General features: G+C 42.1%; 1 protein-coding gene across 1 annotated transcript; it reads left to right on the top strand.

Annotated features, from left to right (window-relative positions):
* Window positions 1-1,572: 1,572 nt before the first annotated feature.
* Window positions 1,573-27,071, top strand: LOC125888784 (SPARC-related modular calcium-binding protein 1-like). The gene is made up of 11 exons (XM_049576385.1): window positions 1,573-1,942; window positions 13,160-13,334; window positions 14,552-14,785; window positions 15,116-15,169; window positions 15,491-15,538; window positions 17,221-17,301; window positions 17,590-17,782; window positions 19,506-19,579; window positions 19,853-19,946; window positions 23,144-23,469; window positions 25,937-27,071. The coding sequence occupies exons 1-10, from the start codon at window positions 1,856-1,858 to the stop codon at window positions 23,466-23,468; spliced, it is 1,365 nt and encodes a 454-aa protein (XP_049432342.1). The 5' UTR covers window positions 1,573-1,855; the 3' UTR covers window position 23,469; window positions 25,937-27,071.

The following is a 27,071-nucleotide window of genomic DNA, read 5'->3' on the forward strand; positions in this document are numbered from 1 at the left end:
ACAGCCCTGTCCCTCTCTCTCTGTCTTACTCTCTCCCTAACTCACTCTCCCGCATCCTCCCCCTTCACTCGCCCATCCCCTCATTTGTCTCTGAAGAAAAGGGAAAGAAAATTTACTGCAAGGAAAGAGGGAGGGGAAAGATCAGGGAGGGGGTCTGTATGTAAACATTCCATTATGTGCAAATAAAAACTATTAAAAAAAAAAAGGAAATTGTTATGTAATAAAAACTATGCAATCATAATGTGTTGAATATCTGGGGAAAGTCGTGGGCATCCATCAGGCCCTTTCTGAGAACGTCCCCTGTCGAAATTAAACAGAGGATTACAGATTTCTCCAGTGTTTGTTGGCTGTTACGGGGGAGAGGAGGGGGAGATGGAGGGAGGGACAGACAGGGAAGAAACTGAGAAGAAAAGACTTGGACCAAAAGCTTGTTTCTTTTTTTTTTCCTTTCTCTTTTTTTCCCTGCGAGGTTGGAGAGAAATGAACTCTGGAATTGTGATTTTCCTCTTTTTGTACTCTTTAATATCAAACCTTATCTGCTGTACTGGAAACTGCAACGCCTTCTGTCTCTAATGATAAGTGAGTTTCACAAAGCACACATAAAAGTTTCCTTACAAAATACTGATGCTCGGCCTCATGTCTTTTTTCTTGTCTGTCACTTTATTCTACGTCTCATTTCAAATTCCTATATATATTCTTAAAAAAACCCAAAACAATCTAAACTTTAAATTGTGTGCTTCATAATGCACAATAATAGTGAAAAACCAATGTTTTTTTCCAACTCCAGGATTTCAATTTAAGCTTTTAACTCAAACATCAAAAGATACGTCTGCCATGCTTACTGATATTATTCTGGCTGGAGGTGCTGCCACTGTCTGGTACATTTTATGTGGGGAAATTGTCATTATGCACATGTTGCTAATGGCTGTGTGTGCGCTGTGGTTTGTGTGCATGAGTGTGTAATGTGTAGGTTTGTTAAATGTTGTTGGATTTGTGTGTGGTTGTCATGCACCCATATTGTGTGAAGTGTACCCCAGCCACCCCCAGCTTCTGATACATTAAGAACAGTCCTTAAAGGCTGCTGAACAAAACAATAATCCTGTGAGAAGTTTGGATTCACTTTGCATATCCTTTCCAAAAGTAAAAACAGGAGACCTAATATCACATATCTTAAATGGGCTTATAGTAATGCAGTCTTGAAGGTCTGATGTTATTTTATCATATTTTTCTAATGCCCAACACATTGTACGCAATCATGCAGTAACAAATGCCTGTTTCATATATTTCCTTACATGTCCTCAGTGATTACAGGAACATAATTCATTTTACGTTTAGGCCTCAGCCTTCAGCCTTTCAACCTTTGGTTCAGTTTGGACTTTCCGCGCTGTCAGGAAACCTGAGCCTGTGTTTCAGAGCGTGCAGACAGCACAAGGTTCATCTGAGCAAATATAAATAAAACTGAGAAACAATGAGTGGAGTGGGCCACTGTGAGCAGTAAACCTGCTGCTGTCACGGCAGGGATTGTATGTACTGGTTTTAGGCACGAGGAACGGAAATGGGCAGTACCTTCTGGAGAGGAGAAGGTCTGATCTGCGCACGCATCACCGACCTGCTTTTACGCGCGCTGGTGTGCAACCTTGGAGCAGCTCGGTGATGCCCGAAGAAGTGACGCCGAAGTCGTGACGTGACCTGGTTTTTGTTTAAACCCTTTCTTCTCTTCCTCATCCTCATCATCATCACCCACTACATACTGGCTGTGGCCGCTCCGCGCGCACTGCGGCGCTTTGAAACTTGGGAACAACAACAGAGAGCTCAGGGCGCGCGGCCGCTCCTCCTCTGGACCTCTGTGGCAGGAATGATGCTCGCGCTCACCGTCACCGTCACCTGCCGCGCGCTGCTCGTCTTCCTGCTCTCGGAGTCGGTTCAGACCGACCGAACAGCGGTAAGACCTAACATCTGTTTACTAACCCTGTCCAACTTCAGTTGAGTTCATGTCTGCAAACTGGTCTGAGATCTGCTCTGCTTCAGGGTTATACTCAGTAAATCTATGCTGGTGTAGTATCCACACTAAAACCCACTACACAGACTTGGTTCATCTACATTCTGAGGTTTCATCAGTTTGTCAAGCTGACAAATGTAAATCCATTTTCCAAGCATGCATTTATCAAAGTTATATTAAACACAATATAGTATAGAAGTGGCTCCTCCTGTAAATGTTACAGGCCTGTAATTTTCTAATAAGCTAATTTTGTTAAAATAGTTTTTAAAAAATTGATGGGTAGATCCAATTTTTTGATATATTGTTTTTTTAACTACTAGCTTTTAGCTCTGACATTATTCATTTCTTTAATTGTTAATTAGATTTATTTGCCATTGATGTAGGCCACTGTAAGACTGTTCTTTACTTATCAGAGCACTCCCAGAGTGCCTGGGGAAAGTGCATGACCCTGCCTCCACCATAAATAGGCCTAAACATATATATTTTTATCCTCACACCAAATATGGAGCCAATGCAACGAGCAAGCAGCACAGTAGTAAGAGTTATCGCCAAAACAAATAGCTAATTTTTTAAAGCAAAATGCAAATCCTTACACATCGTATCATCACACAAGCTGTGTGCACACTTCAGCAGAAAGGGGGCATGATGGCCACACACAAACTAAATTTGATAACAATGTGTGCATATAACGACCGTTTTCCCAAGTAAACTGTATACACACCAGTGGCAGCAGCAAAATATGAGTGATTTGGCAGAGTGGACATTTTTTGATCAAAGTTATATTCTAAAGTTGAAAAAAGCGTTTGTCATGCATACAGGAGCACAGAATTTAATGTTTGTCAATGGAGCTGGTGAAACGGCTTCTTTTTGGTGACATATTAAAAGAGGACAGTGATTTTCATGAAATTCCACAAATATAAGCTCAGATTTTCAATGACTGTTGGAAATTTGAAGGTCTGATGAGAATTTATTTTTCACAGTTTCTGGCTTTGATAAATAGTATATTTTTGGTGACTTTTAAAGAGCACATGCCTTCTCAAACCCTCTTGCAGTTTAATGGCTTCAGATGGTGTTTAGAATAAATACAAAATACAACAGTTTTAAGTTGATAGTCCCTCCCCTAAGCCAAATAAAAAACATAAGTCCCTCCGCAGTGCTTAAAAATAATCTGAAGTGCCTCCCCCATTTCGCACCACTCCTGCTGTCTCATAGGTAACTACAGTCCCTTAGCTTTTTGCTCTGACATTATTTATATAGCTTTTATTTAGACTTATTTGCCACTGACAGGCTGCTGTAAGATTCAGCTTACTTAGATGTATTCAGTTTTTACAGAGAATATCTGTGTTATATTTTTAGATTTTCAATGAACACTTTGTAAAATGTGTTGTTTCTTCTAAAAAGTTAGGGACTGTTAAAAGTGTGAGTCTTTTATCTAAAGCTTGAAACAAAAGTAACAGGTCAACAGTTGTACTATATGAAGTTAAAAAACAAGCCGAGTATTTGAAAAAGATCAAGTTTTCAACAGGAATGCAGTTCAAACCAAAGTCGGCCTCTTTACAACAAGCTCCATCCCTGAAGGAGGAAAATGGCACCAGCCCACTCCTTTCAGTTTTACACTCCTTTCAGTTTAACACCTCTCTGTTTTACACACCTCTCAGTTTTACACTCCTTTCAGTTTTACACACCTCTCAGTTTTACACTCCTTTCAGTTTTACACAGTCTGGATAACAAAAACAATCTTGTAACCTGAAAAAAGTGAGTGTATCGTTGATTTTTTAATCTAGGTTATTGCTTTTCTACTCAGGGACCACTGGCTGCTACACCACAGTGAATCCAAATTCCCAGGTTTTATCAACTCTGACTTGGAGTTAGTTTTATTAAACCGAACAGATCTGACAACACTTTACAACACAAACGGAGCTGCTCGATATTATTTTGGCTATTCTCATGGTTTCAAAGAGAATATTGATTTTCAGCCTGAAGAGATTAATCCTCATGCTCGATTTACAAAGAGTGTGTGTGTGTGTGTGTGTGTGTGTTTTCACGCTCCCTGGAGGATGCCAGGGTATCATCTGCCAGCAAGACCAAACCATAAACACACACACATTACTGCTAAGCAAATATTTAACCTGCTACTCAGGGGAAACACACAGGTGTGTGTGTGTGTGAGAGAGAGAGAGAGAGAGAGAGAGAGAGAGAGAGAGAGAGAGAGAAAGTGAGAACACTTATGAAAAAGAGCCCCAGTAATCCTATAATATATTTTAACAGCATCCTAAACAAATATCACAGCTACACGGTGAGTACATGTAGAAATATGCTGAAATATATATAGTCACTAAAGTTAGAAACTATCAGAGAAGCATCATGAACTCTAAATAGAATATGGCAGTGGTAACACAGGCTAATAAAAAATGTAGATCCATTACAAGAACTATCCATTCATCCATTTCCATCTGCTTATCTGGTGCCGGGTCACGGGGGCGACAGACTGAGCAAGGTACTCTAGACGTCCCTCTCTCCAGCAATGCTTTCCAGCTCCTCCTCTGGGATCCTGAGGCGTTCCCAGGCCAGATGAGATATATAATCCCTCCAGCTTGTTCTGGGTCTGCCTCTTACCAGGTGGACGTGTCTGGCAAAACCTCTAACAAGAGGCGTCCAGGAGGCATCCTGATCACATGCCCGAACTACCTCACCTGGCCCCTTTTGACGCGAAGGAGCAGCGGCTCTATTCAGAGCTCCCTCCGGATATCTGAGCTCCTCACCCTATCTGTGAGGTTGAGTCCAGCCACCCTACGCATGAAACTCATTTCGGCCGCTTATATCGGCGGCCTCATTCTTTCGGTCACTACCCAAAGCTCATGACCATAGGTGAGGGTTGGGACGTCGATGGACTGGTAAACAAGAACTTTGCCGTCTTGCTCTCTCTTCATCACAACAGTCTGGCGTAACACACCCATCACTGCTGATGCTCGTGAACAAGACCCAAGACCCCAAGACCATTTCGTCCTCCCGTAAGGGCAATGTACAGCGCTCTGCCACTTTCCCCAAAACCCCGGAAGGGGGGCCTCTTCCACAAACTGCATGAAAGCTGGATACCATTAGGACAGGGCCTTGATGGTCTTCTTTGCCTGGGGTCCCCAAAAGTTAAGGATTGCTACTGTACACAGTTCAGATTACATGTAGTAACGTGACAGTGTGAGACCCAGGTGAGACAGCTGCCAAGCAGAAAGCAGCAGACCACTGTTTGAGATCAACAAACAACAAAAGTGGCTATTTTTTTTAATGAGCTGTCAGGACATTCCAGCTATGTTTGTGGGACAAAACCACCAAACATGATGTTTTTCTAACCATAAACAAGTGGTTTTTGTGCCTAAACCTAACCATACGTTAACCACAGTGTTGTCACAACATGAAGTTGAAAATTGAGGTGTAAAGTTTCAAGATATCTGTTACGTATGAAACATACAAATGTGCCAACATTTATTCTGGCAAATTGGCTGCTAATAAAGGCATAAAATACTTAAAATAAATGTTTCCTTTCTTAAAGGTTCAGTGTGTGAGATTTTGTGGGAGTTAGTGGCATCTAGCAGTGAGCATTGCAGGCAGATTGCAACCATCTAAAAGTTCTCCCGATTAGAATTCCTTAAGTGTTCAGGAGGTTTTTACTGGGAGTCAAATTATCCACAGAGGTCTCTTCTTCTTCAAAACAAACGGACCAGGTGATTTAAACTGATAAAGCAGTTTCATGTTACAAATCAATGTTTCTCCAATGCCGTTCATCTCGTCGCAGACGACCCACTTGCCCAGCACCTGCTAATGTGTGCTCCCTTTTTCCTCTGATAACGTAGTGTCTAGATGTACAGGAGGTTTTTACCAGGAGCTGAATTATCCACAGAGGTCTCTTCTTCGCCAAAACAAACTGACCTGTGCTTTAAACTGGTAAAAACACTGAATAAAGCAGTTTCACATTAAAAAAGCTATGTTTCTTCAACACTTATGTTGTGGAGGGGCTCCTAACTATGTTGGCTGATGTAAAAAACAGGAATGGCCCTTTAGTTGCTCAGCAGTCCCAGGACTCTATTACTCTATTTTGCATTTCATAATGGGCCTCAGATGTTCAAAGGGAATCAGGTCTGGACTGCAGGCAAGCCAGTCTAGTGCCTAAGCTCTTTTTCTATGAAGCCACGCTGTTGAAACACGTGCAGAATGTGTCTCATAATCAGGGATAATAATCAGGGATGTCCCTGTAAAAGACAGTGTCTGGATGGCAGCATATGTTGCTCCAAAACCTTTATGTACCTTTCAGCATTAATGGAGCCTTCATAGATGAACAAGTTATGCCATGGGCACTAACACACCTCCATACCATTGCAGATGCTGGCTTTAAGCTTTGCACTGGTAACAATCTTGATGGTCCTTTTCCTCTTGGATTCCAGAGGACATGGTGTCCATGATTTCCAAAAACAATTTGAAATGTAGACTCGTCAGACCACAGCACACTTTTCCACTTTCTGCCAGTCCATCTCAGATGAGCTTGGGCCCAGAGAAGTCGGCAGCGTTTGTGCATGTTGTTGATGTTTGGCTTTTGCTTTGCATGGTTGGGTCTTGCATTTAGAGATGCAGTGACGAACTGACAATGGTTTTCCAAAATATTCTCGAGCCCTTGTCGTAGTATCCTTCGTACAATCATATTGGTTTTTAATGTAGTGCCACTTGAGGGGTCAAAGGCCATTTTAGGTACGTTTTTAACCTTGTCCCTTACATTCAGACTTTGAATAAAGTATGGACTGTTTGCTCACCATCCCTGCTTGTAAACACCTGGATCATTAGAGGATGCCCCTTTATACCCAATAATGATACTTTAATCTGTTCATAATTAACTTGTTAACTGTGGAATTGTCAAAATAGTTGTGTTTTTGAGCATCCCACAACTTCCCCAGTCTTTTGTTGCCTCTGTCCCAACTTTTTTTGGAACGTGTTGCAGGCATCAAATTCAGAATCAGTGTGTATATTACAAAAAACGATTAAGTTGATCAGTTTGAACATTGAATATTGTAGCAACACCCACATTTCCCAGCATGCTGGAGTGAGTGGTTTGTAGTTGGCTGTTAAGTTTGCTGTTTTTAGTTCCATAACACACGTCTTTTTTTTTGTTATTGTGTCTATGCTGTTCAGGCCTATGTTAGTTATTGACATTTGTGTGTTACTGTATTTTCCCACTGAGCTTTTGCGTTTGTTGTCTATGTGCTATATGCCAATAAAGACTGACAGTGTTCGGAACTACAAGTCCTCTGTGAAGTACATTTTACTTATGTACTGTATTTAACTCAATACAGGTCAAAAAAGTTTTGCAAATCATTGGATTCTGTTTTCATTTACATTTTTGTAATTGACATTTGGGCTTAAACACAGAACTCCTGCTCAGCTCCTTTAAGGAGCATTTACAGTGAGCAGCACAGACACTCTGTATATTCTTCATCAGGAAAGCAAATGTGTGTTTGTATGTCTTTCTCCATCCTGTCATCAATGATGAAGGGTGTGTGAAGGTGATATTTGTACATACACACCTCTGAGATGTTAAACGTGTCATCGTCATCCCTCCATGTGTGCTAATGATCAGTTTAACATGCGCTGTAGAGACTGATGGCAGAGAGAGAGCTGCGTTCACAAGTGAGCGATTCACTCCTTCATAGGCAGTTTGTTCAGACGCTAAATCCCGCCTCCGGGTGTCAACAGGCCTTTCAGCAGCATCAGCGAGCCTTTTCCAGGACAAACACCATGTTTCGTAAAGCTCTCGAGATGAGTTTTAATGTTTTCCTAAAGCAGGAATGTGTAAGGCGAGGGGAGACAGGGGTGGCTTGTTCTCACTTTCTCTGCTGCTCACTCACTTCCTGTCTCTCTCTCTCCGTTTCTCTATCGGCCTTTCTCTCTAGCCGCTTTTACACTGCGTGTTCAAGGTGGGAATGTCACACTGTTATTGTGCCTCGCTGTTCTGTATGAAAGCTACAATTGTGGAATGGGGGCACAGAGTTGTCTCGCCTTTAGTATCAGCACCAAATCGACATCAGTGTGAAAGGATCAGGTTAGACTTGTACTTTGCTTTGTGGTCAACAGGAGGTGCTGCAGCTCCCACTTTTGGTGCCCGTGCACTTAAACTGCATTTACCTTTTATTGATTCACTGACTTTTCCACCTCCCCTAAGCATTTAAACTTTGTTTGCAGTATTTCCAGGTGTTTTTTTTATTATTGCTCAAATTGAAAATGTGCCTAAAAACAGTTGAAAATGCAGCCCAGTGTTATTGTATGTTTCTGCACACCACAGATCTGTAACATTTGTGTCTTATTATTTGGTTGATATGTTCAAACTTGACATTTCTTTACACACTGACAGTGCTGTGGTAAATGCGTGGTTATGTTTAAGCACAAAAACAACTTTGTTATGTGAGGGAAAAAAATCATGTTTTGGCATAAAGTGATCTTTTTTGTGCCACAGTCGCTGCTGGAAATGCTGAGATGTCTTGCTAAAAACAACCCATTTTGTTGTTTGCAGCCATCATGCTGCCCACCATCCCCTCCTCCCCCCGATGATGAAGTCAGCTCTTATACATGTAATCAGAACTACGTACATTTAGAAATGTTCACGTTACATATGAAACATAAAAATGTAACATATCCATGGTTTGCAGAAACTTACAATGCCAACATTTTCTCCTGACAACTGGGCTGTGGAAACGCTCCTTCCATTTCTCTTTCACTCTCACTTTGACTCACTCACTCACTGACACACACACACACACACACACACACACACACACACACATAGACTCCTGGCTGAAGTTTTATGGGCCCAAAAACACTGGTGGTAATTGTTTTAACACTGACTATATTGTTGCTGCTGTAGTTCTATCTGAGAGACAGGAAATCCAGTCAGCCCAACACTTTGCACCAAGGCTCCTGCCCCCCTTCACTCCTCCTCCCTTCATCCCCCCCATTCCTCTTTTTCCTCTGACCTCCCTCTACTCCTCCTTTTTACTCATTCCACCCAGACTTTCATTCCTTTCCCCATTATCTCTGTAGGTCCTTTATTTTTTCCTCCTCCCTTTCCTCCGTTTTCCTTCCTCCGCTCCTTTATTTCACCACCTACACTTCTTCATTCTTCCCTCCCTCATACGTTCTTTCCTCTTCTTTTTCACTTTTTCTGTTACTGTTTACGTTAATGCTCAAACCCAGCGGGAAAAAAACTGTTGATTTCACTTAATTTGTGATTTAACTTTTCTGCAGTCTGGGGTCATGGGGGAGGTCTTCATGTTTACATTGATGCCTTGATGAGGAAGCTCACATTTTCAACCAGTAGCTATAGTCTTGACTGTGTCAGCTGTTTGTTGAGTCGGGGCTGCAGCTGTGGTTCAGGGAGGAGTAATTTGGTGCTTTTCTTGGACTGGCTGCATTTTTTTTTAGACTTGAGCAAAGCTATACTGTTCATGCACTGTTTCAATTTCCCTCCTCCTCGCCTCTCTTCATCACCTCTTTTATTTCACATCTTCTCTCCTAAAAGACATTATTTAATATTTTCACTTTCAGATTTTCAAAGTTTGTGACAGGTTTGTTTTACACTTTTAGTCATTCCACAATGAGGTTAAAAAGTGTAAATGCAACATGTAAGATATGGCCAGAATTTTAGTTTCTAACTTTCCAAAAAATTACTAACATTTAGAGTTGAGCTGCTGTAAAAAAATTTCCGATGGTTTTGACATTAAGCCAAACACCTGACCAGACTGGTATACTGAATTTTACAACTCTGTGTTGTACTTGACTCAGCAGCTGATTCCAAGTTGCAACATAGTGGCACTGTGTCCAACAACAGAATATAGGTGTCTGACTATCATGTCGCATCTCCTAACATCAGAGCTCTCTGTCCATATTAAAGATTAAATATGTACTCATGCAACATCATGTTAACAGACCATGTAGCCTAAATATAAACTGTGTGCTTGAAATTGCTATCTATATGTTTGCACTTTTTAATACAGAAAACACATTTTATATTGTGATAATAACAGGAAAATAGCCAATAGCAAGTACCCTAGCTTGTCATTAGTGATGATCATTTGGCTTACCAGAAACTTTCAGCTCCCTGGTGAACTCCCTCCAGCCAGCCTCTGCCTTATTTAGGGTTTTGCAGTGAAATAAGGAGACACTGTTTAGATGATTCCTCATTTTAACTTCACGAATCACCTGTTCCTCTCCCGTTGTTGTGCTTTCAAAGTAAGTGACAGAAATAAATAGAAACAGGGTGTCTGACAAAAATTCAGGAGTGGTGCATCTTGTCACTCGCAGCCAGTTAGGACACAACTTTCATTGGCTTCAAATCCAAAATGTTGCCATATTGGCGCCATTTTATTTTTTTCAAGAGACTAACTGCCATGTCTCATCTCATCACCCCAAAAAGCACACGTACCTTCCAGTAAACAAATACAGTATGCTCCACTCTCAGCTCACGGCTTGTCAGACACTAGCTCTGTTAGTCCGTTTATAAACAAACATAATCATATGTTGATCACATTGTCATATGACTTATCACAAATGCAAAACAAGTTGGATTCAGCGCTGTGACGTCAACAGCACAGGTTGCTGATGTTGGGTACTTTTTACTTTGCCAGAAAGTGTCATAAAGACAAATGCCAGTTCACACAGCTTGCATGAAATCAAACTGGTTTCAGGTCACACACCTGACCAGACCAGCAAAACTAGAAATTGACCAGACTCTACTAAGAAGTAACAGTTTTGACTATATGTCAAAGATACCTCTGTATGGTGCTGCAGAGATATGTACTGACATTAGCATGCTGGTTAGCAGCCCTGTCATGTAATACCAATTGTGCCTCAGGGGGCAATAGTGAGTCAATGTAGCGTCCAGTCTGCCCTTAATCCAAGATGAGAAGACATACATTTCAATAATATTTTTAGGTCCTCAACTTCTTCTTTCAGAGTTGTAAAAGCCTTCTTTGGTCCCATCTTGCTTGCTGGGTGTAATGTGTACTAGGTCGACAACAATGTCTGCGGGACGTACAAATTAAGTTTGCAGTTGTTACCCGTATCAACACGACCGGGTGCATCCAAGCCACCCAGGCAAAGATAGCCAGCAGACAAGATCAAGGTCTGCTTTCACAATCCAGACAAGACTAAGACCATGTCCTTGTTCAGACAATCCGAGGTCCAAAATCCAAGATACTGATGTGACTCTGTCAGCAAGATCAAATAATTGATAAATTTCGTGAGACTAGTTTCATTAAACTGGGCTATATTTAGTATTTGATCTGCAGTCGATCCAGGAGTGAATGTCTGCACATTAAGGCACAGAGGTCTCATTCACCTCTAAATTATGTCAACACTGTTAGACACACCGTGGCAAATGTGTTCATGTGTCTCAGAGCACGGAGAGTGTGTGCGAGTGTGAGAAACTGACGGACAAAGAGGCACTGATGAAGAGTGAGAAGGTGTGTGTACTGTGTGTTTGTGTGTGTGTGTGTGTGTGTGTGTGAGAGACGAATCTCATGTATATTTTGGAGACGTGTGTTCAGTTGTGTGTGATCCTGAGCTGAGAGTGTTGTCAGAGGAGCATGTGGGAGTAATTTAGATCATCACACTCTCCTCTCCTCTCCTCTCCTGTTCTGCCTTGTCCAGGGGTGGCCGAGACACAGCATGAATGAGTCCCATCTTCCCCTATGAGCCACAGAGACAGATCACTTAACATGACAAAAGTTGAGTTTATTTATAGGTCTAGAGGAATGTACATGAAGCTTGGTCTACCTTCAGGGTGGGCAAAGGCCAACAAACTAAAATAAAAACCAAATCAGACTTGGAAGCCAGCCAATACAAGCTCAAGAAATAAAAAAATTAAAAAAAAAGTAAAGTACAATAACTACCCTTCCTAACCAAAACAAGGTTAACAAAATAAAAGCCCACCCTCATTACCTCCAGCAGGACAAAAGCCATCAGTATGGTAAAGGCTACATGTGGTCAAGGTGAGGTTACAGGTGTGGCCGGTTAGAGGATGAGCACGTTACCTTGGCTTCATATGCATTGGGCTGTCATCCAAGACAAGCCAATCATCTACAAGAACTGGTAACTGGGAAACCAGTGGCACACACCCATTTAAATACACACATATACACACACTGACACTTCACAGAAGGAGACACATATTTTAAGGCTTTCCTCACTTATGCCAGTGTTAGAACATTATTTTACAAGCAATACTGAATCGTATTAAATTTGTGAGCCCATAAGAGAGGAAATAGCAGCGTACAGTATAAAAATCTTTTGGCTGACAATCTGGCTACTTAAACCTTTTGGGAAGGAAACCTGTTTCCATTCACTGGTTAGAGGTTTTAATCCAAAATATTTTGTTGTCAGTGACTCATTTTACATTTGTGCAAAAGCTTCTATTTTTACTTGATGAAACGTCCCTCCTCCTGTGTGGAAGTCTTCCTGTCAGGCACAAAGCCAATCGTCCTCCTCCCCTTGCCTCCTCTCACAGCTCCTGACAGCAGAGATGCAGACAGAGCGTCTCTCTGCCGGGAAGATGCTCTCCTCAATTCGTGAAGTTTATTCACCCACTAGCTATCTAAATTGGAGCTCTCGCAGGTGAAATGGAAGGTGAAGGAAAGGCACATAAATGTGTTCACACACTCTGTGCCTGTGCTCAGCCAGCCTGAAATGTTTGCACGTTTCGGATGTGTTGTGACTAACCCTCTCTCCCCTGTCACTCGCTGTCTCACCCTCTTTAATGCTGCTTCCATTGCTGTTCTCTTTCAGGTTTTTCCAGGCATGACATTGAAAGCCTGACACACTGGTGGACAATTTATACCTCACAGACAGACAGCCATGCAGAGGCTATAAACTGCCTTTCACTGTATCTCCTCTTTGCACCTGCAGTGTTTTGGACAGTTTAATTAGTGCACACAGCTGTCAGGAGACACCAAAAGTTTGTTGTGGTGGGTGGAGGAAACAAGAAGAGTGAGCAAAAGTGTGGCAGCACAAAGTAAAAGTAGAAAACTGTGTGAGATAGTGACAAATATTAACTGTATATGTTGTATTTATACTATATGTTGCTAGGTTTTTATAGAGTTATTCCAAAACATATGTTTGTGTTCGCAGCCTTTCCTGATCACAGAGAATATGTGGCCTCGCGGTTGCGTCCTGGCCTGCCAGAGGGGGCGCCACAGAGCTGTGTGTGGTAGAAACGGCAGGTTGTATAAATCTCTGTGTGCCTTCCAGAGGGCCCAGTGCATCAACACACAGCTCCGCCTCGCTCCACGATCACACTGCTCAGGTACACACCCTCACAGCTACATCATCAAATATATAAGGATACTGTAACTACTGATGCATTCATGTGTTCATCCCTTCATTGTTGCAGCTGGTAAATTTAGAGCTCATTTTAACTGCTTCCCTAGGTAGCTTGTGAAGTCAATCAATAAAGTTTTTAGTGATGGGTTGAACGATTCTTTTCGCACAATCGGTTCCTTCAAGTTGAAATACGTGAATATATCGAACCTTTCAAATTTACATACTTTTGGCAAAATACGGTGTCACTTTCTCCATGACAGTCTGTTGTAGCACAGTTAATGCTGCCTGCCCCACAAAACTTCTCTTCAATGCGTTACCAGCCATCATGTATAAGTTTACATCAATAAACATCAAATATTAATTTCAATGCATTGATACAGCATCCCACTTGTCTGTAGTTAGACTACTTAAGCTCAATACAGTGTTCCATAAATGTCCAACGATCTGTTCTTCTTCTAGGGGAAGGTAACAGACATCCAGGTCACCTCTGCAGTCTTGTGCTGCATTCGTGTGGTGTCTGAATAATCTGAAAATTGAGTTCCCCATTATAGTTTGTGCCTCACCTGATCTCATGCCTCTGTTCCTCTTTATCAACATGTTGCAATAAAACACAACACATATTCCTTGTAGCTTCCATGTTGTTCCCACATTACAACTTAAGACTCATGAACACACTGAAGGCGGAAGAACAACTTTCCAAGGAGCAGGTGAATGCACCATTATCCTTGGCTGGCGGGGCTCTCAACTGGATTCAATCACTTCTTGTTCACTCACTGTAGCAGGCACCGTGAGCATTAACATAACAACAAGAGGGCTGTTGGGAAAAGTCGGGGATTCATGAGCACTCTGCTCAACAAGCTGAGTCAGTATATACCAGGCACTAAAAAGAGTCATTCAAAGGGATTTGTTCATTCATTTTTGCCCATCACTCAATGTTTCATTCTAATCTATAATCCCATCACAATTTATTGATCTGATTATATTTTGTATCATTAATCTGATTCTGCAGTGTCCCTCAAGTTACTAAATAAATCTAGCAGAGTAAAAAGTACAATATTTGCCTCTGGATTGTAGTGAAGCACAAGTTTATTGCAGCAGAAAATGGAAATACAAGTAAAAGTACTGGACTGAATACACTTAATTTCTCTCCACCACTGAGCTAATGTGGGCACTAATGTCTTGATTTCCGTTCTGGTTTAGACCCGAGTCAGTCCAAATGCCAGCGGGCTCGGGCTCAAGCCCTGGAAGCCAGCGTCCACAACAGTGGCGGCCATATTAGTGCCACAGCTGCCATCTTTGTGCCAGAGTGCAGTCCAGACGGTCACTTCCTGCCCGTGCAGTGCCACAACCAGACCGGATACTGCTGGTGCTCCATGCCTGATGGCAAAATTGTCAGCGGTACCTCGGTCCTCCACCTGATCCCCAACTGTACTGGTCAGATATACTTTATTCTGTTTTCAACATTAAAGAGAAACTACCTTTGTCATAGAATCTCTAAGTGTCTGTGGGACTTTACTAGAGGGATAAACACCATTCTTCCAAAACATGTCCCCCCATTTGGTGTTTTGATGGTTGTTGTGTGCGTGTTTTCTTTTTTATATTAAAATTAGCGACTTTGACCTATTATATATCTGAAAAGGATGTTTAGGAAGATCTGGGACAAATATTTCAGGCCACAGTTTTGTTATTTACATTAAATCTACATGAAATAGTGTGTTTTTTTTCACACTGAGGTGTTCTGCTTCAATTTATCATCCCAAACAGATCACATTACCAAGTTGGCTCAGACCACTGATGCAGATTCAGCTTCAATCAAAGGTGAGAAAGATGTTTTACATCAAATTCACAAAGGCAGCTTCGCTCTCTGCAGACAACTTATGTATTCTTCACACTCTAGATATCGCCTTGAATGCATATTTGTGCTGTACATTCACTGAAAGGTAGCTCTGTATGTTTTTCACTTTTACTTTTTTCTGGGGTTTCCTGGCATGACAGCGGTTGGTTCTCTGCCAGACACACCTGCAGGAACTGGAACATTTACACACCGCTCCACATGCCAAGACTCTCTCCGTTCTCTGATTCTTCACATGCTTTCCTCTCTCATGCTTGTTCCCTTCACACTCTTTTCTTCTCTTCCAGATGAAGTTGGTGAACCTGGGCCGACACTCGACCCCAGAAAACCTGCAGGTGACACACCCAAAATAGGCATAAACAGTTAACATGACAAACATCATCATTATTTAGTGCAGAAAAATCACCATAACAGCACTGAACATAAGATCATCTATTCACCAATGCGCTGAATTCATCCAGGCTATTCCAGACACTTAACCCGTTCAGATCCCCCGTCCATTCCAAAGGACATAACTTTTCTAGGATGTCTAGATCTATGATTTCTGTCATCTGACTCCCCCCAAGTGCACAGACTCATTTGATGGGATGTCTGTAAACCAATCAAAGTGTTCCACAGCATCTGAAGTGGACTGCAGTAGACATCATAAACAACATCATATCTCAGGAACAGAAGGGGAGACATTTGTTCAGACACTGAATTGGTGACACTAATCTTTGGTGTCCACCTTGAAACTGTGCTGATTGTATAGATCTCCTATGCTGCCTGGGGGAAAGATGTGTATGATGGGTCCGTGTTTTCACAGACATGGACGTAAACTGTAAGAGAAACCTGACTGATATATGAAGGCATACGTACAACTGCAGGGCAGCATTTCAAGTTGAAAGAAGGTCTGTTAAGACCGTTTATTGTCATTTTTACTATTAGGTGATCTCTGCATTATGAGTGTTCGTCTGCTGGACAGGACGGAAGAAAAAAACATAATTAGGTATCCTAATTTTTTTTTGTTAATTATTAGGAGTGCATTTAGAGTAGAAATTCTAATTCATAAATGAGTTCTGAATGGGTTAAAGGTTCTGGATTAAGGGCGATATATTGGCAGAAATGGACTATGATATAATCAGTATGTTTTCTTGAGTTTATATTTACCTGAAAATAAGAATTGTTGTGTTTTCATAATCTTATAATGAGCTTTAATATCTACATAGAGAGCAGGTCCTAGTCCACGGAGTCTGCCATGTTGCACCACTATGTTTCTACAGTAGCCCAGCATGGACAAACCAAACACTGGCTCTACATAGGGCCATTCATGTCTTCACATCAGCTACTGTAGTTATAGTCTCTATATACAGACTCTACATTCAGTGAATATAGAGTCTGTAGGCAAACCCCAGAGATCTTGCCTCTGGAAGAAGAGCGGAAGATCCCTGATTTCCAGTGCTAGGCCGTCTGCTGGAAGTCAGACGCCAAATATAGCCGATGGGTTCTGAGAATGCTGTAGTTAAAACTGATTTTTCTAACATGAAAATGCTTTATTCAGTGTTTTAAATGGGTTTAATCACTTGGTCTGTTTGTTTTGGAGAGGAAGAGACTTCAGTGAATAATTCAGCTCTCTCTAAAAACCTCCTGGACAGTTAACACTGAAGGAATCCTAACTGTGACTTTATGCTTGGCACATGGGAGAAGTTTCAGCTGGTTGCAATCTCCAATCCTCACCACTAGATGCCACTAAATCCTACACACTTCACCTTTAAAGACTCATGTCCATTATGGTCACTTTGATGAACACTTGATAAAGATATCCAAATATATGGGTGCAAAAACTGATGTCTCTACCACCATTTTTTTGTCTCTCTGTTTTGATGTAAAACATCACAGATGGACGGGTGCTGTCTTACGTCACCTTACAAACCATTTGGGTATTGACGCTCACTTCTCCTTTGCTCTCCTCTGTACAACATCTCCACAAGCAGAAATGCCTTCAAACATTCTGTGACAGTAAGATTCTCTTGTCCAGAGCTGACGGCTCCTCCATTCTGGGTGACCATCCTGATGAACTCTGACCCCAAAGGAAACCGCTCAGTCAAACGACCCACCGGTAAGACTCAATGTGCCTGCTGCTTAGTAAGCAAGTGTGAGGGTCTGCAAGTACAATATGACTAGAAAATTATTTCTCAGAACACTAGTACATGTCGTCCCTTGAGAAGCAATTTCACCAGATTTTCTTCATTGTTACACACAATTTAATTTAATTTCCTTCTAATGATTACTTCAGGGACCAAAAACAGAGTTAGATGTCGAGTGGAGATTTTGAATTAAGTGAACTGTCAGTGAAATTCTTCACAAGCACACTGGAGTAATATCTTGTGTATTTGTGTTTGTAAAGACAGTCCTCAGATGTGTGAGCGTGAGCGAGCGTTCCTGCTCTCTCAGATGAGTTCAGTCTGGCAGGAAGAGCGCTTCATACCAGAATGCACTGCAGACGGCCGCTACAGCCCCGCGCAGTGTCACGCTGCTACAGGTTACTGTTGGTGTGTCAGGGTGGACAGCGGCAGGCCGCTACCAGGCACCTCTGCAAGGTAGTCAATCAGTTTGTTACTGTTGTAGATCTCATCAGTATTTCTTTCTTTCTTTTCTTTGTCCTCTCTTCTTCTATAGCTTCCCTCCCTTTCCTTCCTCTCCTCTCTCCTGATGGGACATGACTGGTTTATACAGACACACAGATACAATTGAGCACTGATGCACAGAAGCATTTCATCTTAATCATCCAATTTTATACCAATTACTGCCTCTATTCCCCAGGTAGCTTTCCCTTAAAGGCAACACACGGAACAAATCAGAATAAATTGCGGTTGGATGGTTTTGTTCTCGAGGGCTTTTATCAGCGCTGTTGATGCTCAGTGTTGGAAGTTTTCATGTGATGGTTTGTCTTTGGTTCACTGGTGTGAGAAAAACTCCCTGAGGCCTAATAATGTTTTTTCCTACTGACAAGCAATGTGTATACATTATCTCTGTCATTTTACCTGGGAAAGAATTTTCTTCAAATTAAATAATCCATTTAGTTTTACCTCTTGGCAGATAAACATTTTTGCCACCACATTTATCTAACTAATGCAGTGCCTGTTCAAAATATGCCTCTATGGAGCGGGCTGATTGCTTGGCCTATGGTAGTGCTGCTTGCAGCTTTCTCAAGAACTGCTCGTACAAACAACCTCACACTCAACACTGCGTTTCTTTGGTTCCTGAGCAACACACCTGGACCCCAAACAGCTACAGATTTATTATGATGTTAAGATATGAAAAATATTAAATGATGTTGCTAGTCTAACCCATTGGGCCCCGAAATAACATACAAAAGGCCCATAAAACACTTGATAAATACGCAACTTAATATGTACTGTTATCTCTACTTCAGAGGAAAACATTGTAGGCCTAGATGCACATGACGGAGACATGTTACTGGTTATGTTGCAGATTCAGTTTACTCACAAAAGAAAACAATTAAAATATGATGCATTATTATGAAACTATTCAGCATTGAAAGCTCCATGTTAAACAGATGTTATGTAAATTTAAGTCCACTGTGCTGATTATGTCTCTGTGTCACTCTTCACTGCCAGTACCAACATTCCCAGTTAGAGAAAGGGTGGCAAGTAAAGCAAGACCTTGTTTGCCCAGTGCCTCACAATCACTGAATCCACCCCTAAAAAAAAAACACACTCAAGCCAGAGCTACTCACGGTCAGAATCAGGGTGCAAAACACTTAGTGGAGGTATTTATTTCCAAAGTGGCTGATTAGTTACTTTCTTTGGCATAACCACCAAACTCTTAAATAACGGGTATAGCACACACTTGGCAACTTTCTGGCCAGACTTTCCAGACCTTTTGTGGGTCTTGCCCTCCCTCTCCTCTCTAGCTGTGTGTACGCCACCCATTCAAACAACTTTAGACTCGACACAGTCTTCAACTGTTGTTGAATGTATCTTGCTTATGCAGATAAAAACTTGCTCAACTCCCCGTTCAAAGGCCCCGCCCCCGCTGCTGCACACAGCGCTGTTTGCTAATTTATTTATTCAAAGTAAGTGAATGTGTCGAGTGTCCGAATCACACCAAATTCAATAATGCATGTCCTTTGGTCTTCAGCAACACACCCACCAAGTGTGAAGTAGATCAGATTTTCGAGATATTCAAAGGTCTCACACACACACACACACACACACACTTGGCCTGTCTACTTCATACACATACTTTAAGTGCCAAGTTGGTTATTTGACAGTTAGGTTGCTCTTTGTTTCTATGCAGGAATCGCATCCCAGAGTGCAGTGGGGCAGAGGAGACGCCAACAGACAGGAGGTACAGGGAAAAACCTCTACCTGGTAAATATGTGTTTCTGCTACATGTTTCAGAAATGTTCTCTTGTCAGCACAGAAAATCACCTGTAGCAGTTTACAAGAATGAACATGCCTTACTCTCTTTACTTCATTCATAATTCATAAAACATTTTGTTGTTTGTCCTGCTGCTAAGGGAGGTGATAGAAACAGAGCAGCACACGTGGAGAGAAGTCAGTATGTTCAGCAGAGTGAGCTGTTGTCCTATGAACCGGCCAAAGACAGACTCCAACATCTTACAGTCTTTTCTGCTCCTGCAGGGTGTCCCGGAGCTCGTAAGAAGCAGTTCCTGCAAAGTCTGGTTCGTGCTCTGCAGCTGGAAGCAGAGCATGCTGGGAGTCTGAGTCCCTACCAGTAAGACTATTTGTTGTCAACAGCAGGTGTAGTGTATCAGTGAAGTGTATAAACTACACTGCAGAGTGAGTCTCTACTAACAGAGACACACAGTCACAGCTGACTCATGAACTGGTCGAATGCACAGCGGCAGGTCTGGGTTACATGTGTTGTATGAAATGTTTTATATTGTCATGCTGCATTTTTATATACACACCCAGCACCATCTCACTGTCCCACGATTGACTAGCCTACAACTACTAAGTAGAAAAGCAACATGCTTTTAATACATCTCACACATTAACACTCTACTCAGACAAACAAGCAGCCAGAGAGAGAGAGACATGCTCCAGACTGGGCTGCCAGGTAACGATACAAATAATTGCTAACTGTAGCATCACATGGCTAGTAGTTACTAATACGTTTATCAACAGAGTCAAGCCCCTTTTTTTTTTTTTTTAATTTTATATACTTTATTAATCCCCCTCACACAGGCAGGGCCGGCTTAAGGCATAGGCGATATAGGCGGTCGCCTAGGGCGCCACATTGTCTGGTGGGCGCTGGGAAAAAAATGAAAATAAAATAAAAATAATAATAATAAAAATTCGCCAGTGGGCGCCCATCCTATTTTTTTCCGGATGTAACAAATGAACAAATACAGAAAAAAAGATAGAAAAAGAGAAAGCAAGCAAGACAGAAAGAAATACACTTTGCACCCCTGTTCCTCAAAATTTTTCATCTGCCCTGCCGCTGCACCTGTACTGTGCACACTGAGGGTGGGGTCTGTGTCAAAATCTGGTCAAGATAGGCAGATATTTACATTTTACCTGCATTTCATAATAATGAAAAGGTCCAAGCCTTCAGGTGCAGGAGGAGGAGGAAAAGAAAGTCCGATATAGAGGTATGTCGTCTGTCTTATGTTCTGTGTGTAACGTCGTTAGATGTTTCATTTGTTGCAGCTAGCTAAGTAGCAATAAAGCTAATGCTACATAATAATGCTACGATAGCTATTGGACTCAGATAATGTTACAGATTGAAAGATATGAGACTGAATGGCAAGCCAATAGCTAGCTATCTGGATAACTGCTCCTTCTTGTGCTGAAATTTCGCTGACAAATATCAGTGATAATGGCTAACACGAACTTATCCACATAAACAAATTTCTGCACTGGCTTGCACCAGAGATGTGAGCGCCACTTGGCATCGTAGCACATTGTAGTAAGCTCGATTGATACTGAAATATATCAGTGAATTAGGTCTACACTGGATTACTGGGTTGCAAATTGGCTAATAGCCTATTAGCAATTAGGCTGAATAAAAAATGCTGTTTTACTACTATTAGTGAGTTCTGTGACATTTTATGATTTACACCTACCCAAGCAGCACTTTCTGTCTTGAAACCATTGTGGTCCCTGATGTTTGTGTCCCCAGTACCGGTGGGGTAATGTGGTTCAGGGGGGGGCACCAAATCTCAATCTTGCCTAGGGCATCAAAATGGCTAGGGCCGGCCCTGCACACAGGTCCGAAAGACACACACATGCACAAACAGGACCTATACATGCACTAAGTGGAGAGATGTCAGAGTGAGGGGGCTGCCTTGGTCAGGCACCTTGAGTGGTTGGGGGGGTTAGGTGCCTTGCTCAAGGACACCTCGGCAGTGCCCAGGAGGTGAACTGGCACCTCTCCAGCCACCAGTCCACACTCCATATTTGGTCTGGACGGGGACTTGAACAGGCGACCCTCCGGTTCCCAACCCAAGTCCCTATGGGAGGTACAGGTACAGGGCTACTGCCGCTCTTTTAAAGCTTGGTGTTGGATGTAAGCTGCTGCTGCTAATTAGCTCGTGCTAACACTCTGGAGACGGTCCTTCAGCGTGGTCGAGGCCCTTGGCGCAATCCTGTTTTCTTCCTCTGGAACTGAAAGACGTCCACACTGAGACATGTTTTGCTCTAGACATCATGCTGCAGTTTTGTTGCTCTTCTTCTCTGTGTTTATTGGTGGCTCACAAACCAAGTTTAAAGGTACGTGTACTGCCAGCAACTGTGTCAGGGTGTGTAGATGCTGCCTTTGTTAGCTCAATGAAAACAGTCTGGCTTCGTATTATCAGCGCTATTTGAGCTATAATTTGAATCACTGGAATAATGCATAATTATAAAAATGTCCCATTATCAGCGGATAATGTATCGGCCCGATATATATCGTGCATCCCTACTTACTGGTGGACCTCAGTGGATGCTTAGCTTGCCTCTTGTCTGTTGCAGTGCTGAGATGCTGCTCAGAATGCCAAATGAAAACCAATTTCACACTTCAGTGAACAACACAGAGCTGATCAAGTACCTGATTAACTGATGGGAACTGTTGGAGTAACTGAACAGACCAACTCCATCTGTCTCCATCTTCAACACTTCAGTCTTTCAGTATTTACCTCATCCCCTCCATCTGTTTCTCTTTCCATTTATTTACAGACATTCCTGCTTTTCACCGTCATAACACCATCTTTTTTCACCCTTCTTCTCATTTTCACCACTCTACATCCTGTATTTCACCCGATCCTCTATCTCGCTCTCTCAACCACCTCCCAACATTTCCATTTTATGGTACAACACAGAACTTGTTGTGTCAGACAGCACGGCTGCAAACTCACACACTCTTACACGATGCCCAGGTTTCATATCAATCAGTATTTTTCTTTCTGATAGCTTTGTGTTGGCTGGTAAATGAATTCCAGGGTTCGTTTGTGTTTTGGTTTGATACAGAAAATTGAAGCTGTGGTTTTTGCTCAGTGTAATTCTGATAAGGAACCCAGGAGTCACCTGGAGACTCTGTATTTCAGCAGGCTGCCACATCTCAGTGAAATTTGATATTTATAGAGTTCTGTAGGGATAGCATGAATACAAGTGATTGATTTTCAGTAAATCTGATTATAGGCAGGGTTCAAAATGCGGGGGAGATACTGGGGCTCAGCTCCCCTGAAGGAGACATGAGCTCCCCAGAAAGCGTCATTTGAGAAATTCCGGGGGAGCTCTAGAATATTGCAGCCTAGTTTTTGGTGTCACTCTTTTTTTCCTATATGAATTTATATTTTTCTGTATATTCAGGTTCCTGATATGAATAATATGCTGATGGTAAAACACTTGTCAACATGCGTGTTTATTCACGCATTACAGCATCCAATAATCCTCTCACCTTTTTGGCTTTGTCTCGTCTCTTTGTGCCAGGCTCCCAAATACACCTCCTTCCACCTCTCCCTCTCTGTCTTTCAACACTCCAACCTCTGCCACCCCTTCCTCCTTCACTCTGGATGTTTCAGCTCTGGAGGCTGTAGAGTCTGCCAGATCAGAGGCTGTTCTGCGGTGGCACTTCAGACAGCTGGACGTGGACTCCAGTGGGGTGCTTAGTGAACGTGAAGCACGACCTCTTCGTCAGTTCCTGAGACAGAGGCTGAGGCCACGACGGTGCGCCAAGAAGTTTGCTCAGTACTGTGACAGGGACGAAGACCAAGGCCTGACGCTGGAGGAGCTGAGGATCTGTCTGGGCCTCTGAGGTGGGTCAGAGCTAGATGTGCATCCCTGATAACTTAAAATGATCTCAGCAGTATTCTTACCTTAACAAACAAGTCATAACTGCACATCTTAACTTAAGCAAATGTGCAGGCTGCGTGGCAGGCAAAAATCGTTCCTTAATCTAAGTTTAAACTGAAGCAGGGAAACAATACAATAAAAGTGGCAGACTGGTCACCATCAGCCAGTTTGCAGATTCAAAAAGTGTGAAAGTGGCGTGCACACTGTGCATATACCACCTGTTCTGAGCCAATCAACCTATTAACCTAATTCAGAGTAGGTGAAGCAGCTGGCATAACGACAGGGACCCAAATCCCCACCAGCTGGTGCTCAGAGCCAACCTGCAGTTGACATAATTTTTATTTCAGGCCACACCATGTGAAAATGCAATATTAAGAACATTCTATGAGATTTTTTAAGTTGTATTCAGTTTGTCAGTAGAGACGTAGTCATAAATCACTTCAACAATCACATAACCAATAGCTCATTTACAGCCTTGTCGCTAGTTAGAGTTTGTTTGAGGGGGAAATCTTCCTTGTCCAATTTATTTCTGCTGTATCGCTGATGTTAACAGTGGTAGAAGCAATATTCAGATAATGAAAGGGGACCTGTTATTCCTTTCTATATTTTGTGTCTTACATGTAGCGTTACAATGAAGGATGTAGTTTACACACACACACACACACACACACACACACACACACACACACACCTATCCCTCTCTACGTCATAGTGCTACCATGGCTCCTCATTGGTCCACTGGCTGAGATAAAAGCGTCTTTTCTCCTCTCCTGGTTGTTGATCCCAGGAGAGCTGAGCGTTTCGGGCCAGCCGCCAGACAAATTACACCCACCACTGTCTGAGTGTTTATGTACCTTTATGAAATCAAAACAAACGTGGGCAGTGGTTAAATGGCCCGCTTGTCAGTGAGCCATCAGTCACAACTCGGCCGTGACACCAGCTCACTAATCAGGCACCCGCAGACGGCCATGACAGCTGGCAGGGAAGTCAGGGTGTTTTGAGGGTATGTGGATCACTAGCTCACTATTCAACCTGCCTCAGACAAAGAGTCTATTTCTACATGAATATTTATAGCATTGCTGTTGACATATACAAAACAAAATATCTGGCTTATACAGAGAACTTACAGTGCCTTACTACAGATCCCACTGACATACACCACAGATCCCATTGACATGCACCACAGATCCCATTGACATGCACCACTGTTCAAAGGTTTTTAATCTCCTGCCACAAAAACCTGATTGAAACATAATACATTTTTTATTCTTTTGGATGTAAAGGTCCAGTGTTTAGGATTAAGGGGAATATATTGGCAAAAATTGAATATAATATAATAAGTATCTTTTTCTCAGTGTATAATCACCTGAAAATAAGAACTGTATTCATTATCTTCGGCTGAGTCGTTTATATCTGCGTAGGGACCAGGTCATCGTCTATGAAGTCCATCGTGTTTTTACAATAGCCCAGAACAGATAACACTGGCTCTAGACAGGGCCATTTGCATTTTTGCGTTTACCTCCATAGTTCGCAGCCCCCATGCGATGAGCAGCATCGGAAAAACGCTAATTTTTTGGTTTAAATAACTGGGTCCTCTGTTTCTGGAGTATAAGAGACCTCTGTGGATAATTCAGCCCACAGTAAAAAACCTCTTGAGGGTATGGATCTTAGGTTATCTGAGAAGAAAGGTGAACACACATTAGCAGGTGCTGGACTAGTGGTCCGTCTCTGACATGCTGAACTGCATCGCAGAAACACTGATTTGTAATGTAAACTGCTTTATTCAGTGTTTTTACTGGGTTCAATCACCTGGACCATTTGTTTTTTTGAAAAAGAGAGACCTCGGCAAATGATTCGGCCTCTGGTAAAAACCGCCTTATCAACGAACGCTGAAGGAATTCTAACTGAGATGTTTAAGTTGGCTGCAATCTGCAATCCTCACCGCTAGATGCCACCAAATCCCCTAAATCTTACACACTGTTCCTTTGAATTCAACAATGGACCCTTCAACAAACTGAACCATTCACATTTCATATTCTCAGACTTCAGCAGCATTAGTAATAATCAAAATGCAAAAATTATTTGTTGATCATTTTTACATCACATCCACTCATTTTGGTGAAGCAGCAGGGATTGGAGGCTGGCAGACAGAAAGGAAAAGGGGGAGACAGATAAGAAGAGCAGTAAGGAGCAGATAATAATACTGAGATTGAGGAAAAGGACAAGTAGAGGGCGAGGGGAAGGTGTGGCATTAAACTAACATGTGTCTGGCAGAGATAGCAGTGACCTCCTTAGAGAAGCTCCCAACACCAAACACATCTGCTGAGCCACAGTAGATGGGATGTTATCTGGTTCATGTTTTTCCTCCTTGTCGGTTTTTATGCATTTATTTTCTTACTATTGATTTTCTGTCTCCCTTCTTTGCCAAAGGCAGCAACAACAGGACAAAATCAACAGATGCCAAAGGCCAACCTCTCCTACCACTCCGCTGTCACCTTACAAGGTTCTGTTTATATAGCCGTAAAATCATGGAAATATTATCGCTCACTTCCTTTTTAAGCAACACTGCTTAAAAGAGAAACCATGACTAAGGCCAGCCCCCTGGTTCTTCAAGATACATAATTACTCTCTTATCAGTTTTATTCCTACCATCCACAGGCTGCTGGAGTTCCACATAACAGGCAGAAAACAACTGTAACATTTAGAAACAACCATGGAATGACTTTAGCTTCCTCTGGTGGTGTTAGTGTCGACATACTGTGTCTGTGATAGCCTTGTGTACGTGTGCAAGTCATTCGGGAGTCCATTAATTCCTACGAGAATCTCTGTTGTGTTTGCAAAAGTCCCTCCTTTTTTCCCCCGTCTGGAACCAAGGGGGAGGTGTGGAAATAAATCCATTTCTTTAATCTGTTTCTCTCACTCTTTGTGACTTTCCCCTTCCAAACATCCCCACCTCCTCCCCTTAATCCGGTGGTTCTCAAACTGTGGGGCGGGCCCCCCTGGAGGGGCACAGAGCTGCTGCAGGTGGGGCAGGGATGCAAAAATGCAGTGCAAAATATGGAGTGAGATAAAGTTGAATGAATATCATTTATGTCGGGAACATAAACAAAAACAGTTTGCCGATGCTATCATGTTGACCTTTACTGCACTAAAATTCAACATGGATCCTTTTGAATTAGTCGCTTCCCAACTTTTTGTTAATGATAAATAATTGTGAGGTGGGAGGGTGCATGAATTTTTTTTGGCATGCCCTTTTCTTTGTTCCCTCCCCACCTCTCCACCTCCTTCATCCTAATCCTTCCTCTTCTCTCCCATCCTCCCTTTCTGCTTTGTACATACTGTGCTTCCTTATATTTTATATACATATTGCCAGTATATTGATGTAACATATTTTGTTACACAAGGTTAATTCATGTTTTTTATACATTATATTTTAGACAGTATATCAGTGTGCAGCACTTTCTAAGACAATAAACTGTTTTCTGATTGATTGAACTTGACTTGAAACACAACTCTGATAAACGTCCAAGTCATTTTCAGTTTTTGATGCCCTGTTGATTGTAAA

Source organism: Epinephelus fuscoguttatus, linkage group LG5 (genome assembly GCF_011397635.1).
Source record: "Epinephelus fuscoguttatus linkage group LG5, E.fuscoguttatus.final_Chr_v1".
In the NCBI taxonomy this organism is placed as follows: domain Eukaryota; kingdom Metazoa; phylum Chordata; class Actinopteri; order Perciformes; family Serranidae; genus Epinephelus; species Epinephelus fuscoguttatus.

Excerpts from the sequence above, each read along its gene's own strand:
- LOC125888784 (XM_049576385.1), top strand. The coding sequence starts at position 1,856 with ATGATGCTCGCGCTCACCGTCACCGTCACCTGCCGCGCGCTGCTCGTC. Across the intron at positions 13,335-14,551 it reads TCCACGATCACACTGCTCAG|ACCCGAGTCAGTCCAAATGC; the intron begins GTACACACCCTC and ends GTTCTGGTTTAG. Across the intron at positions 15,539-17,220 it reads CGACCCCAGAAAACCTGCAG|AGCTGACGGCTCCTCCATTC; the intron begins GTGACACACCCA and ends TCTCTTGTCCAG.